Source organism: Neodiprion virginianus, chromosome 6 (assembly GCF_021901495.1).
Source record: "Neodiprion virginianus isolate iyNeoVirg1 chromosome 6, iyNeoVirg1.1, whole genome shotgun sequence".
Classification (NCBI taxonomy): domain Eukaryota; kingdom Metazoa; phylum Arthropoda; class Insecta; order Hymenoptera; family Diprionidae; genus Neodiprion; species Neodiprion virginianus.
The window spans coordinates 24,806,396-24,818,776 of NC_060882.1; the positions used below are offsets into that span (position 1 = coordinate 24,806,396).

The 12,381-nt window shown below is 40.3% G+C and overlaps 3 protein-coding genes across 3 annotated transcripts; all 3 read right to left on the reverse strand.

The window, feature by feature from the left end:
- Positions 1 to 1,217: 1,217 nt before the first annotated feature.
- On the reverse strand, positions 1,218 to 2,239 carry LOC124308130 (MAGE-like protein 2). The gene is made up of 4 exons (XM_046770517.1): positions 2,152 to 2,239; positions 1,872 to 1,998; positions 1,563 to 1,732; positions 1,218 to 1,441 (listed from the first exon to the last, which is right to left on the reverse strand). The coding sequence occupies exons 1-4, from the start codon at positions 2,161 to 2,163 to the stop codon at positions 1,292 to 1,294; spliced, it is 459 nt and encodes a 152-aa protein (XP_046626473.1). The 5' UTR covers positions 2,164 to 2,239; the 3' UTR covers positions 1,218 to 1,291.
- A 2,768-nt stretch (positions 2,240 to 5,007) lies between these two features.
- Positions 5,008 to 6,576, reverse strand: LOC124308129 (uncharacterized). Its single transcript, XM_046770516.1, has 4 exons — positions 6,421 to 6,576; positions 5,972 to 6,143; positions 5,544 to 5,743; positions 5,008 to 5,485 (listed from the first exon to the last, which is right to left on the reverse strand). The coding sequence occupies exons 1-4, from the start codon at positions 6,430 to 6,432 to the stop codon at positions 5,297 to 5,299; spliced, it is 573 nt and encodes a 190-aa protein (XP_046626472.1). The 5' UTR covers positions 6,433 to 6,576; the 3' UTR covers positions 5,008 to 5,296.
- Positions 6,577 to 9,600: 3,024 nt separating this feature from the next.
- On the reverse strand, positions 9,601 to 11,084 carry LOC124308125 (cold and drought-regulated protein CORA-like). Its single transcript, XM_046770513.1, has 3 exons — positions 10,970 to 11,084; positions 10,292 to 10,787; positions 9,601 to 10,183 (listed from the first exon to the last, which is right to left on the reverse strand). The coding sequence occupies exons 1-3, from the start codon at positions 10,979 to 10,981 to the stop codon at positions 9,864 to 9,866; spliced, it is 828 nt and encodes a 275-aa protein (XP_046626469.1). The 5' UTR covers positions 10,982 to 11,084; the 3' UTR covers positions 9,601 to 9,863.
- Positions 11,085 to 12,381: the final 1,297 nt, after the last annotated feature.

Here is a 12,381-nt window from a genome sequence, read left to right on the forward strand (position 1 = left end):
TCAAATTGAATTTCTCAAAGTGTATGGCGGCATCACGATATTGGTTGATTAATGTTACCTTTCTACAGAATCCATATATTTCTCATATTCAACTTTAGTACCTTTCACAACATTTTTTCACTCGTGACGCATTTGTATAATACATATTGTATAAGAGATCTTTCATAATATATAAAAAGTTATTCTTCATCGGTCAGCGATTCCATGGTCAATTAATGATTATTTTGACAATCTGAAATGTGGAATTTGGAACGCTTTACAATCGCGCAAATTAATTCTCACGCTGAAGCAGTATTTGGTCGAGTTTGCTAAGAGTAGGTATAATTAAAACAAAGTTAGCAACACAGCGTCCACCACTTCGCGGGGCGTTCCCCTCGATCGAAGACCCCTTCCAAAATCAACCATGAGACTGAGATTAACGTAAAGAGGCTGGAGTGAAAGTGCGTCTCGCAAGTAAAAGTAGTTCTGCACGCTACCGAGGCGGTAGATTCATAATATACAGGTATCAACGTCCTTTACGTATATGCTCCGACTCGTTACGGTAAATCGAAATCTAGTTCCTGTATAACTATTTCATCCTGATCTCCACGCTACCCGTTAAAATGACGAATTGAAAAATTTGAAGAATTTCCCGTAATTTGAAAACGATTTATTACACGAGCTGAATCTTGCATTTCGTATCGTCGATACACATAGAACAGGGACTTAAATAAACATTATAAACGCTTACTTAAATTTTTTTTTGTTTTTCTTTTTTTATTAGAAATCATTTATATAGAGACAAAGCAGGAAAACACTTATAAAAAATAAACGTACGAAAATAGTCAACAATACACAGTATAACATAAACAAATTCGTCCTATTTACATATGAATATAGTTTTTAAATTACTGCGGCTGTGCGGGTGCTAAGTACGTTTAGTCGATGCCGGCCGCAGGTTGGAAAACGCCAGTGGAGTGAGGGGGGGGGGGGGGGGGTATGTATAATCAATTTATTTCTCGGTAAAAGTATAAATGTGCTCAGGTAATTGTCTTTCTCTTCTTCTTACCACTCTTTTTCAAATAATCATTTACGAAGTATTATTCTCTCCAGAGGGTTTTTCTCCGATACTCGTTCTAGGCATTGCCATAATGGGCCTTGTTACTCGTTTTGTCAAGCAGAGGGGTATTTGAGGATACGTATTTTTTTTTTTGTTCCAACTTTTACGTAGATTTTTGTAAATTAAGATAGTTGCGGTTTTCTTGTATGGCGTTAAAATTTAGATGGTGATAATTTGACATATGGCCGAAGTTTAGTGCCAGCCTTTACCGTGTCCACCGGACGAAGTGTGATGGAAAACGTGCTTGTAAACTGGCACGTGAACTGGGTACGGCTTGGCAATTGGAACGGGGAATTTCTTCTCGACGTATACCGGGTAGGGCTTTTCAACGACGAAGGGTACCTGTGCGGATGCAGAAAAAAAAATAATAACAACATTGCAGTTAACACGAGGTGATTAAAATCTCAAATTACCTCTAGAAATTCTGATTTTTTTTTTATTTTGTTTGTTCTCGATTGCTTACGTGTTTCTCGACGGTGTATGGCTCGGGCTTTTCAACCGGAATTTCAACGTGCTTTATAACTTCCACGGGGTAGGGATGAGGGACCTGAACCTGGACATTGTACGGTTGGGGTATGGGGATCTTGATTTCTTGAGGCACTTGTACCGGCACGGGATGAGGAATTGGTATGGCTGTTGAAAAGAAGATGTGCGAATGATTAATCGATCGACGAAGAACCGAAAGTTGATAATTAGCACAGAATTGGATGAACACTTTTTTCATGCAATCGATTTGCGCATGTCAATGAATGCAAGCCGGTGTCAGACTTACCATACTTCTTGTAGATGGGAATGTGCACGGTTTTTGTCTTTTCTTCGTAGGTTGACTTGCCGTGATCTTCTTCGTATCCACTGGCGCTGACCACCGTGGCAAGGGCCAAAAGTCCCAGAGTAAAAATCTAGAATTTAATCATTTTCCTCATTATACGATCGTGGATTTGAACGAATTCTTGAATTTATTCAATTTTAGCGTTATTGATGTTAGTGAAATTTGGCCGTCAACATATTTTCATCAAATATTTATCCGGACACGAGTCTACCGTAATGCTTACAATTTTATTCATGTTTGTAAATGTGCGGGGGATGTGCTGACGCAAGGATTCAAGTGTTGAATGTCGTCAGGGGGCGAGATTTCAGCTTATATACTTGGATCGAATCTACCACCTTTCACCAAAAGCCTGCGGTATGATATACACGTACACACACTCCTCTTCCGTTCTGACACATGTAACTTGGGGATTGGTCAATACCTACACATTTTCTACAACACTCGAGACTCTGGCTCACAGATGCTGCTTAGATAGCGATTTGAAAGGAAGTCCATTGTACAAAGCTGAGCTCTGTCTTTTTTACATTGTAACTTTGTAAAGCAACAGTTTTCTGTTTCTGCTCTCATTCGGCATACAAAACCTTTGAAATTTTACCGGTATGACTGAATTTAAGTAACCTTAACCAAAAATTAATTGCAACGGCTGTTGTAAACTAATATTAATTATAGTATATCGGTGTATCTTAAACTATATATACCTATGTAGACATACCAAAACTATATCGCTTTATTATGATTGACAATTTTCTCATTTCTCTCTTTTGGTAGAAAAATTCTGGACTTTCGTTTGATCTCCTTATTTGAAAAAACGATATGTACAATATACTTGAAAAGTAAAAGGACGCGAAAGGTCTAGAATAATATGTTATTGACGCCGTACACTCGCCTCTCGCTAAGGTACAAAGAAATCTCCCCGCGGCTGAGTAGGTATTACGCTTTTACACCGGAAGTGATTTGTTGAGTTTGCTCAAACAATATCGACGTTCCCGGCCCTTATAAACTCGTAGTTGTAATTGTTACGAAATTTGTATCACAAAAATCAATCACCGTTGAAACTAATTCTATAGATACATTTGTATAATTTTTTCCTACGAAAAAAGTAAAATCACATTGACTGAACTCTTCTTCGAGTGCTTGGTATCGAGTTTCATGTGTTTTTTTAAAACGGACAATAAATTATCCAATGCTTTTAACCGAGTTTGAAAAAGTTTTCCTCCTTCGTCCCATCTGGAAGTAGGCGACGCCTCGCTGAGCATGTGGTAGATCGGACAATAAGCATGTATCGCATGGTTCGTTGTGCCGTGTAAAATGCTTTGCTCACTCTTCCGGGTGTCGTAGGTGAAACTCTTCACTGGTTGGAAATTGGATGGGGAGGTTATTAATTACAGAGTAAGAGAGTCTGTCTGGCGATGCGTTACAATTTATTAACCGAAGCGAATCAGAATCACGAAGCATTTTTCACACCATATATGCATATCGAGTACAGTACCTACTTTTCACTTTAAGATCTAATAAAAGTTATAGATATTCAAGAATCGATGTTTACACGTAGCGCGCGATCGTTAATTATAATGTTTGCACAGTTGGAAAGTAATTTGACAGTGATTGAAGCGGTTTTTAACTAACGCCCTTTCGTCGAGTCATAAATATCAATACCTAATCTTGAATACAATCACACGAATGATGAATCGATCGTCGTTTGAAAACAGTTTCCATCCGTAGGTTGGTTAGCTATTGAAAAAAGGCGATGCAGGTTGAACGAATTGCCGGAGTTGTTAATCTCAGACCGTTCATAATCCATTAGTTCCATACTTATATGTGCTGCTCATTCCAGCGCGTTGGCTAACTTCCGGTAAAGTGTACGTGAACGCCTTGCGCTAACCGACAATATTAGGTACAGGTAATTATTTTTACTGATTCGAATGCAGCTTGAGGCGATTGGAATGGGGAAGGTATTTCAAATGTGTGGATGACGTAAATAACAGGTGATAGTAACCTTTCGAATTGTTCGTACCATTATCCGGTGTAGCTTTGACTTTCACTGGGAAAACTTCCTTTAAAAAGACGGCAAAAATAAAAAATAAATAAAAAAACTGCGAAACAGCTGTTTCATATGCACTTAGATTTTTCCCTTCCTCTTGTACTGTACGTGGATTTATCTCTTGCCGAATCATGGGCAAATAAGCAACTCCTCAAATCGTGCAGATAATTGAATGCTGGCCGAATCTTATTATCCAGCATCGAGCGAAGAAGAAAACCAATTGATTGTCTCCAGATGCAGGCATTTCGGCCAGAGATTCGAGTTTGGGTCAATTTGTGACGTGTGATGCGGTTACGCTCTGTTATCCCCGAGACATTTGCCTTGACGACGACGAAGCTTTACGGTTTCACCCCGCAGACAGCAGCATATATCTACCGTGAATTTAAAAAGCTGGGAGTTTCTTCACGCGGTGAAATGAATCTACGAGTTGTTGCGACATTCTTTTTGTGTATCCAGATATATACACCATATACTGGTGTATAACATTGAATTTAACGGTGAATGTTAAAAGGACTAAAAAACGCGTTTGCTATCTGCAAACTCCACCTGTGCAACGACAGGTTTATTATATCTTTTATACAGCCTGTACTAATAAAGAATGGCCCGACAGTTTTTAAACTTGAGTCAATAATAAGGCGATTAGTCGAGAATTTACTATTCGTCAGTGCGCGCTTTTATTACCTTTTTAGGTAATTATTTTTTTTCATCTTAGCGCGAGTCAGGTATGAAGGACGAGATTGAAATTTTTTAACTCGGAACGCACTTCTTGCTCACAACGCGAATACTTTCGCTGTGCGAAACTAAGCAGCTGCAGTACTCGCGGTAAGGCGATAAAAATCTTGTTGTTTTTATTTTTCTACTTTTCTTCACAAGCTATTTTATGGATAACGACCCACGTTAGTCATTTGCTTCTCGCAAAAAACAGTTATTACAAATTCGCGATTTCCTGATTCGATCCTATTTTTTTCTGGTCAAGGAACTAATGCGGTAATGGTTATGTGATAAAAATCTTAAACATTGCATCCAGCAGGTGATTAATCTCGTGGAAACTTTTTTTTGTATTTACGGTTTATCATTTCAAACAAAACAAATAATGTACAGCTATTAATACTTATACATCTATGAAAATATACTAGCTTCGATTATCATTAGTTTAAATATTTAAATACACCATGTAACAGAACAATGCGTGACGGAAAAATCTGAAACGGTTAAATGTGAATTGTAAAACGTCGCACTTGCTAATTGTGTAAGGAGAAGCGTATTCTGACGCTGAACTTGTTGACCTGCGTTGCATTTTCCTTTCACAAAACTGACTGTTTTTCACTCAATGTCCCTTGCTACTGTGAACGATGGTTTTGTATACGGGAATTTTGATCGGGAATCGCTTGATGACTGGCACCGGAACGTGTTTGTAGACCTTGAACGGCACGGGCTTTTCCACCTTGTAAGGAATAATTTTCTCCACGGGAGTTGGCACCTTCTTTTCGACCTTCGTCACGACGTTTTTGATCACCTGCAACAGAATTACGCGTAAAGTTTGGAACAAGTTGTTTTTTCCGCGAGGATCTTACCTCGTACGGGACCGGCTGGGACACGTGAACCGCTACCGGATAGGGTTGCGGCACGGTTTGTATCACCGGATGAGGGATCTTGACCTCGACCGGTTTGACCACCGGAACTCCAATTTCCTTGACCACCGGGATAACGTGAAGCCCGTGTCCCGCGTGACCCCCGCTTCCGATGCTAAAGCCGGAATCCCAGCCTCCATGTCCTGTTGAAGACGGAGACAGTTCAATTTCGCGTACAGATCGAGCGACGTTTCCCCTTTGCGCGGGTACGATAATACCGCGAGAGGTAGTATTTCCCCAGCCAACGAATCTTTGACGTCTTGCTAACAAGCTGCCAGAAATCATCGGTTCTGGGGAGCTCGAGTCACACTCGATCATCAAAGTATCTCTGTCTCATATATCAAAGTTACTCTATCGAGGCAGAAACACACCTCCGAGATCCCAGCCGCCACCGTGACCTCCAAGGCTTGACTCGTCGAGGGAAATTGCTGGCAATTCGTGGCCGTGACCTCCCACAGAAATTTCCCCTAGACTCAGCCCACCGTGACCTCCGATTTCCCAGCCTGACCCCTGACACCATCCGGCGATCCCCAGTAAAATCACCTTCAAAATACACCTCGCATTAGAAACGCGTCACCGTTTCATATACAGCTGTGACGAAGCGTTTGAACGAATCTTATTTCACTATCGATCGGCGTTAGTTACCCCCACATTTTATGGGGGTTGCTATTCATCGTTTGCTTTCGATTCGAATTGCCGCACACTTGTCACTGATTTGGCTCACCGAGATCATGGATTTGGAAAAGATAGGATCGTTACTCCAATTTCATTTTATTTAAGTTTGGAAAACTTATAGGAATCTGGTTTAACTATTACGTACGATTCTGTTCATGGTTGTTAGTTTTTGGGAAGAGGCAGCGAGACCCCTCGAAGCCTGAGCGAAGTTTCAGTTAACTTAACCAACGGATCTCTTTACGGGGGACTTATATACCTTGTGGTTGTTTGTCCCACTATCACCTTAAATTGCACACACACACGTTCACTCGATCAAGTAGTTGTTGCTTCAGTTTATCAGAGCCGTCTTTCAAATACAGACTCAATATCGTTACGGTACAAGTACGGCAACAGGAGCACACAGTGGCATTTTATGTCTTATATAATTGCTGCTTCCACTGGCATAAGATACAGTATGCGGAATCAACAGGCTTCCGCCTTTCTTTCGTTAAATCGACTCAAATACGGGATTTTAGACGGTAATTTGAGGTATTTACCTCATATTCTAGGCATTTGTACAAAATCGCGTAACAAACCCGATACGTTCATTGCCAAATTATATACGCTTCAGTGTAATCCGTAACATTGTTTTACAACTTTTGACGAGGCTGCACAGCTAATGGCTTCGATTCACCGGGTTTCATTGATGCGTAATATTTATACATCGAATCTCTTCCCATGCATTTATTTTTCTATTTCACCTGCGAACATTTCGAGCATCCTGATCCTCGCATATCGTCGATGTGTAAAAAAGTGGCACCGAGTCTTTTTTCCCTTCCAGTATCAATTGCACTGGCACTGACCAACAGATTAAAAAAAAATCTGGCTAAATGCTCAAATTACGATCTATATAAAACTTCCGAGGTCTTTGGCCATTATTTAATTGTTTTTCAGTTATGCTTTGCGCTCTAGAGTTCTTGACCTCTAATATTCCTGTAATACAATCAGGCAGAAAAAATGTCCTGATGGTTTTAGATTTTTTTCCAAATCCATCCTTGTGTATCATGTTAACATTACGGTTTCAAACGGATCGATTTCTCAATGTCAAAAACTTCATTAGATCTTAAATGTGACCTAAATTCTGTTCCTAAACAGTGGGAGATGTTTGTTTGATGTTCTAATAACACCGTTACATCGAATGACGTGCTTAACATTTGACGGACAAAGCCGCGCGTAGCTAAATGTAGTTCAATTCGTGACAGTAAGAAATTTTGAGCGATGATCCCGGGATGTATGATAAATTAATTCGGGGCTCGCGTTAACCGCTCTTAAATCCTTAAAGAGCATCTTCGCTTACCTATTCGACATTTTTATGGTATTTTTTTTTGCGGTCACGCGTCGGCGTTTGTTTTACTCTTTTTGCACAAGCATATTCGTGTATGAGAATCATAAATTTGAGCTGTTGATAGTCAGTAAAAATTTAATTTCATTTGTTTTTCACCGTCATTCTTAAGAATCGTAAAGACGAGTGAAAAAAATTTAAGAAAAAATCTGGAGCTCAATTTACTTTCACTTATCATCAATTAGCTCACGAAACACTTAGTGGTTCAATTTAAATAAGCTTGACACATTTCACGGAGTAATTTCATCTCTTCATTTTTGTTCTTTGCTCTCTTAATGTTTATCATCGGAAGAGAAACTAATGAGTTCGTTATCCGTTGATCGGAGATAACTATAAATTAATGGTTATTGTCGATCGTTGTAATTACTGGTTCGAATCGTATTCGTGTCAAGTCAAAGTAAAGTCACTCGTCGTCGAGACTATAGGCCGACATCTCTCGTATTTTTATTATAGTGAGACAGTTCGTTCATGTAGTCTAGAATTGTTAATTTCACTTGACGCGCTTTTCTGTTTTAATGGGTGCAAAAGACGACACACTGGCAAATACGTAAATGAGATATATGACAAAATTTATTTCAATTTAATTCCAGCGTGTTTTGAATGCGATAAAAATTTTTGTATTAAATTAAAAGAGAGAGCCGAAAGAGCGCTGTACGTGAATTAATTTTTTTACAGATAAAATTCGAGGATCATAGTTTTGTATATTACACCTATAATTTAACAGTGCCCAAAGAGCACTTGATTCCTGTCTTGAATCATTCATTCTGAAGTATGCGCTGTTTCGATATACTTTTTGCCAGTGCTCTGCTACTATGACGTTCTATCAGCAGAGCAGTATAAAAACGAAGTCTCTCGAGAAACAAAAAAAAAAAAAAGAAAATCTTGAGCACCCAAATTCTTATTAGATCACGTAAGAAGAATTTAAATAGGATTTAATCACGCTTCAACTTTTGGTAGGCTTTCTTGATCCAGCTCTGCAGTTACTATCCACTTAGTTAAACTAGATATGGCTTCTTCGTATGACTGAGTACATAGGGAGTTTAGCCACGCTGTTATAAGCGTTTGATGAAAATACTGCAAGGTAATAACAGTCATTTCACTCCCTTCATGAATGGCCTGTAGATTGAATATAACGTTTATTGATTACCCGGAGTGTTGCACAATTATTTATGGTCACTGTCACTGCCAGCGAATGCAGACCGTTCATTCAAACCGAGGTAACGTTCCTCCACGCGTTGTTGATAAGAAAGTTATTAAGTCCTGAAATAATGTTGCATAGCCAAGTTCTATTCGCACCCTTCGCACAGCCTCGGTAATACGCGGCATTTAGTCACCGCACTGCCGCTCATTACCCGCATGAGCCAATTACGTGAGAAAGAAAGATGCCTGTGATTATCGCGGTGAGAGCCTCGTGTCCATTGTCGTGTAGTGATTTTACAGAAAGGATGAAAAAACAAAACGATCATTAAAGCAACCTGCAATTTTTCGTTACTCTGCACTCAGTTTAATTCTGTAATTGCGGTTTGTTTGCAACGCGTACAACTTGTTGCGACGTCGCCGATTTACCACTTTTTATGCGGTTTCGTATGTTTCTGTCGAATACCGGTGAAAGGTATCGTTAGAAGGTATATATTGTATGCATCACTTTTTAGAATTTCTCTTCTTGGGTTTGCACTCTGACAAACGGAAATTTCTCTCGTTAGATGATGATCGCAGTTATTTTACACACCATAGACATGTGTATGTTTAACATTTTTTTCATTCTCAACAAGAGAAGGCTGTTCCGTGTTCATTGTATGATTTTTATAATGAAGAATTATCGCCCTTGGAATACGATTCGACCTTCTTGAGATCCCGATGAATAAGTAATCTAAAAAATTGTTGCGTTGCCTTGAAGTGACCGCAGAATTTTTACACCAAGTAAAACGCCAAAGATACGCATCATTATGAAAAACAACAACGTTTAATCAGTAAGAGAAAATCATGTACAAAAAGATAATATAATTAGTAACAAAATTATCAATAACAGTACAACACTTCATCAAATATATACAAAACAATAGATGTGTAAAAACTTAACAACCAGAACAGACATCGACCGATGACTTCTCCATGACTTTAGGGCCGATTCGTCAAATCACAAAACGTATACAAAAAAAAAAACAGGAAAACAAACTATAATCTCCTCTCACATATTTTACAAAAATTTAATGGTGATGACCACCGCCGCCTCCGCTTTTTGCGTGGTGATAGATGGTCTTGTAGACGGGAATCCTGATTGGATAGGGCTTGAATACAGGCACAGGAATGTGCTTTTCGATCTTGATTGGCACGTGCTTCTCAACGGCGACTGGAATGTGCTTCTCGACTGGATAAGGCACCTTCTTCTCGACGGGGACAGCTACGGTTTTGATAACCTGAATCGGCACGGGTTGGGATACCGGAACTGCGACCGGGTAAGGCTGCGGAACGCCAACAGCAACCGGGTGAGGAACGTTGATTTTAACCGGCTGAGCGACAGGCACACCTGGAAATCGATCGCAACAAATACATCATATCGCGAAAAAGAACCCTCCGGAGTCATTTTTTCCCTGACTAAATCTCTCGAGGATGTAAAGCTGTCCTTAATCCTCACCGATTTCCTTGTACACCGGAACCGCAACGGGCTTCGTCACTTCCACGTGCTCCGAGACTGGAACGCTTTGCACGTAGTTGTGACCGCCGTCTAGGGAAATTCCGTGACCGCCCCCCTCGCCTCCGTGGCCTCCGTGATCACCGCCGAAGTTGTCAAAGGCGGCGTATCCTTGACTCTCGCCGAAGCCTCCGTGGCCACCGCTGGCACCAAAGCCCTCGAAGCTCTGACCTCCGTGACCTCCGTAACCTCCCTCATAGCCACCACCGGACTCTAGATGGCTGATGGATGCTTCCGATCCTCCGTGGCCTCCCAAATCGTAGCCCCCGCCCTCGCTTCCGGAACTTAAATTCTCGTAACCGGATCTCATGGATATTTGCTGACCGTTGGCGTCGGACGATAATGCCTGAGAATGATACTCGGGCTGGTATTGATACGGGTGATAAGATGGCTGCCAGGGCGCGGCGGCCGCCAGCGATAGGACGGAGAGTAAAAGTGCCTGAAAGATAAGAGGACAATTCGTTATACGTAATTTTTTTTACAAACTTTAGGTAAAACTTGAGGTTCGGTTGAACGGGATTGAATGTTTTGTTCCGATGAGAGTGAAATCAAGTTTTTTCTACTGTGCACGGTTTTTCGTCTTTTCTATACGAATCATGATCGTTCATCGGCTTTACTCACGATTCTGTTCATGGCTAGGGACTTGAACTTTCGTTGAGCACTAAGGCTGCTGTTGTGATGTGAGCCGCTTCTACGACTGATACAATTTCGATCATTTCTCGTCTTAATATACCGGGGAGCCTTTCACTGCTACGGTATTTATTTTGTCCCGATTGTATACGTCGCCGTCTTTCTTTCAACCGTGCGCAAATCTTTGCCGATGGAATATACCGTATCTTACATTGGGTGAGGAGAAGTATAGACCAGGCTTTGAACATCGAGGAGGAAACGATTGTCCGACAATTTCAAACCCGTGCTAAGAGAGCGTATTCCACGCCCCGGTAAAGTTTTGTTCAACTATCCTCTCTTCCTCGGTATTCAGACAGTTTTCAATACTTTTCAGACGCTTGTATCGCGCCTCCCTCTACACTTGAAGTGTACTCCATTCTTGCACTTTAGCATAAGACTATCGTGCATCTTGCAGTATAGTATGATCCAAAAACGCGTAGGTACCGGAAGCACTTTTACTATTAACGCAATTCTCCTTTGAATACAAACCATGCATAGAATCCTTTTACTCTCGTTTACACGCTGGGTGAATAATGAGCGCCGAATGACTCGTGATTTTGTTATTTATATACATTTGATAATTAAATCGGTCCCTTGGGTTTTTCTAACCACAAATCCATCCATTTAATGAGTTAATTCGACGCGCCGAGCTGTGATACAAAAACATGGTTCAACTCATCTCGTAAAGTTTTTGAACACACTCACCGATTCATGTGCTCTCAAATTGTGGCTTAAAATCTCAAAAACAGTCCTTACGAATTTTTAGAATGCTTAAAAAAAACCTGACGTTGAAAGGAACTACCAATGAAGAGTTCTAGGAATCTCTAGACGTTTTCGGCCCATCAAGGTCAAGGCGTCGAGGGCTTGGTCCATCATACTAATCACTCGGTACTCCGCGTTTCACAGACAGCTAGACATTATTCAATTCTGGATCCAAGTGTCGAGTTATTTAGTCCACCACGTGTAGAGAGCATGACGGGTTATTTTTTTTCTATTACCGTCTTCAGAATCACTTTGATGTGTTGATAATTAAGAAACGGAAAAGTGCAGGGGAAGTCGATGATTAATTATACCAGAAGAGCGTGTATAATACTGGTATCATACCATTCTGATGTACGCATCCATCTCTGCCAATCAACAATTTTTTACTTCAGGGTATCGAAAACTAATAATCTTGACCCGATCATTGAGATACATTTCCATGGCTGGCAGTTTTCGATCAATAAGCTTTCTTACATATGTGCTCCATTTTCAATGAAGATAGTTTACTCGTTTTTTTAAACGAGTTCCACATCTTGGAGTGAAATTTTCATGAATTTCTACACCGTACGCAAATTTTTTTTCTTATTCTTATAGGGAAGTAA

Bases quoted from the DNA above. Each gene is read 5' to 3' on its own strand.
- LOC124308129 (XM_046770516.1), bottom strand. The intron at 5,744-5,971 runs GTGTGTTTCTGC...CGTCTTCAACAG, and splicing joins TGGCGGCTGGGATCTCGGAG to GACATGGAGGCTGGGATTCC. The intron at 5,486-5,543 runs GTAAGATCCTCG...ATTCTGTTGCAG, and splicing joins CCCAGCCGGTCCCGTACGAG to GTGATCAAAAACGTCGTGAC.
- LOC124308130 (XM_046770517.1), bottom strand. The intron at 1,733-1,871 runs GTAAGTCTGACA...TCTTTTCAACAG, and splicing joins TCCCATCTACAAGAAGTATG to CCATACCAATTCCTCATCCC. The intron at 1,442-1,562 runs GTAAGCAATCGA...GCATCCGCACAG, and splicing joins CATACACCGTCGAGAAACAC to GTACCCTTCGTCGTTGAAAA.
- LOC124308125 (XM_046770513.1), bottom strand. The intron at 10,184-10,291 runs GTGAGGATTAAG...ATCGATTTCCAG, and splicing joins TCCGGTGTACAAGGAAATCG to GTGTGCCTGTCGCTCAGCCG.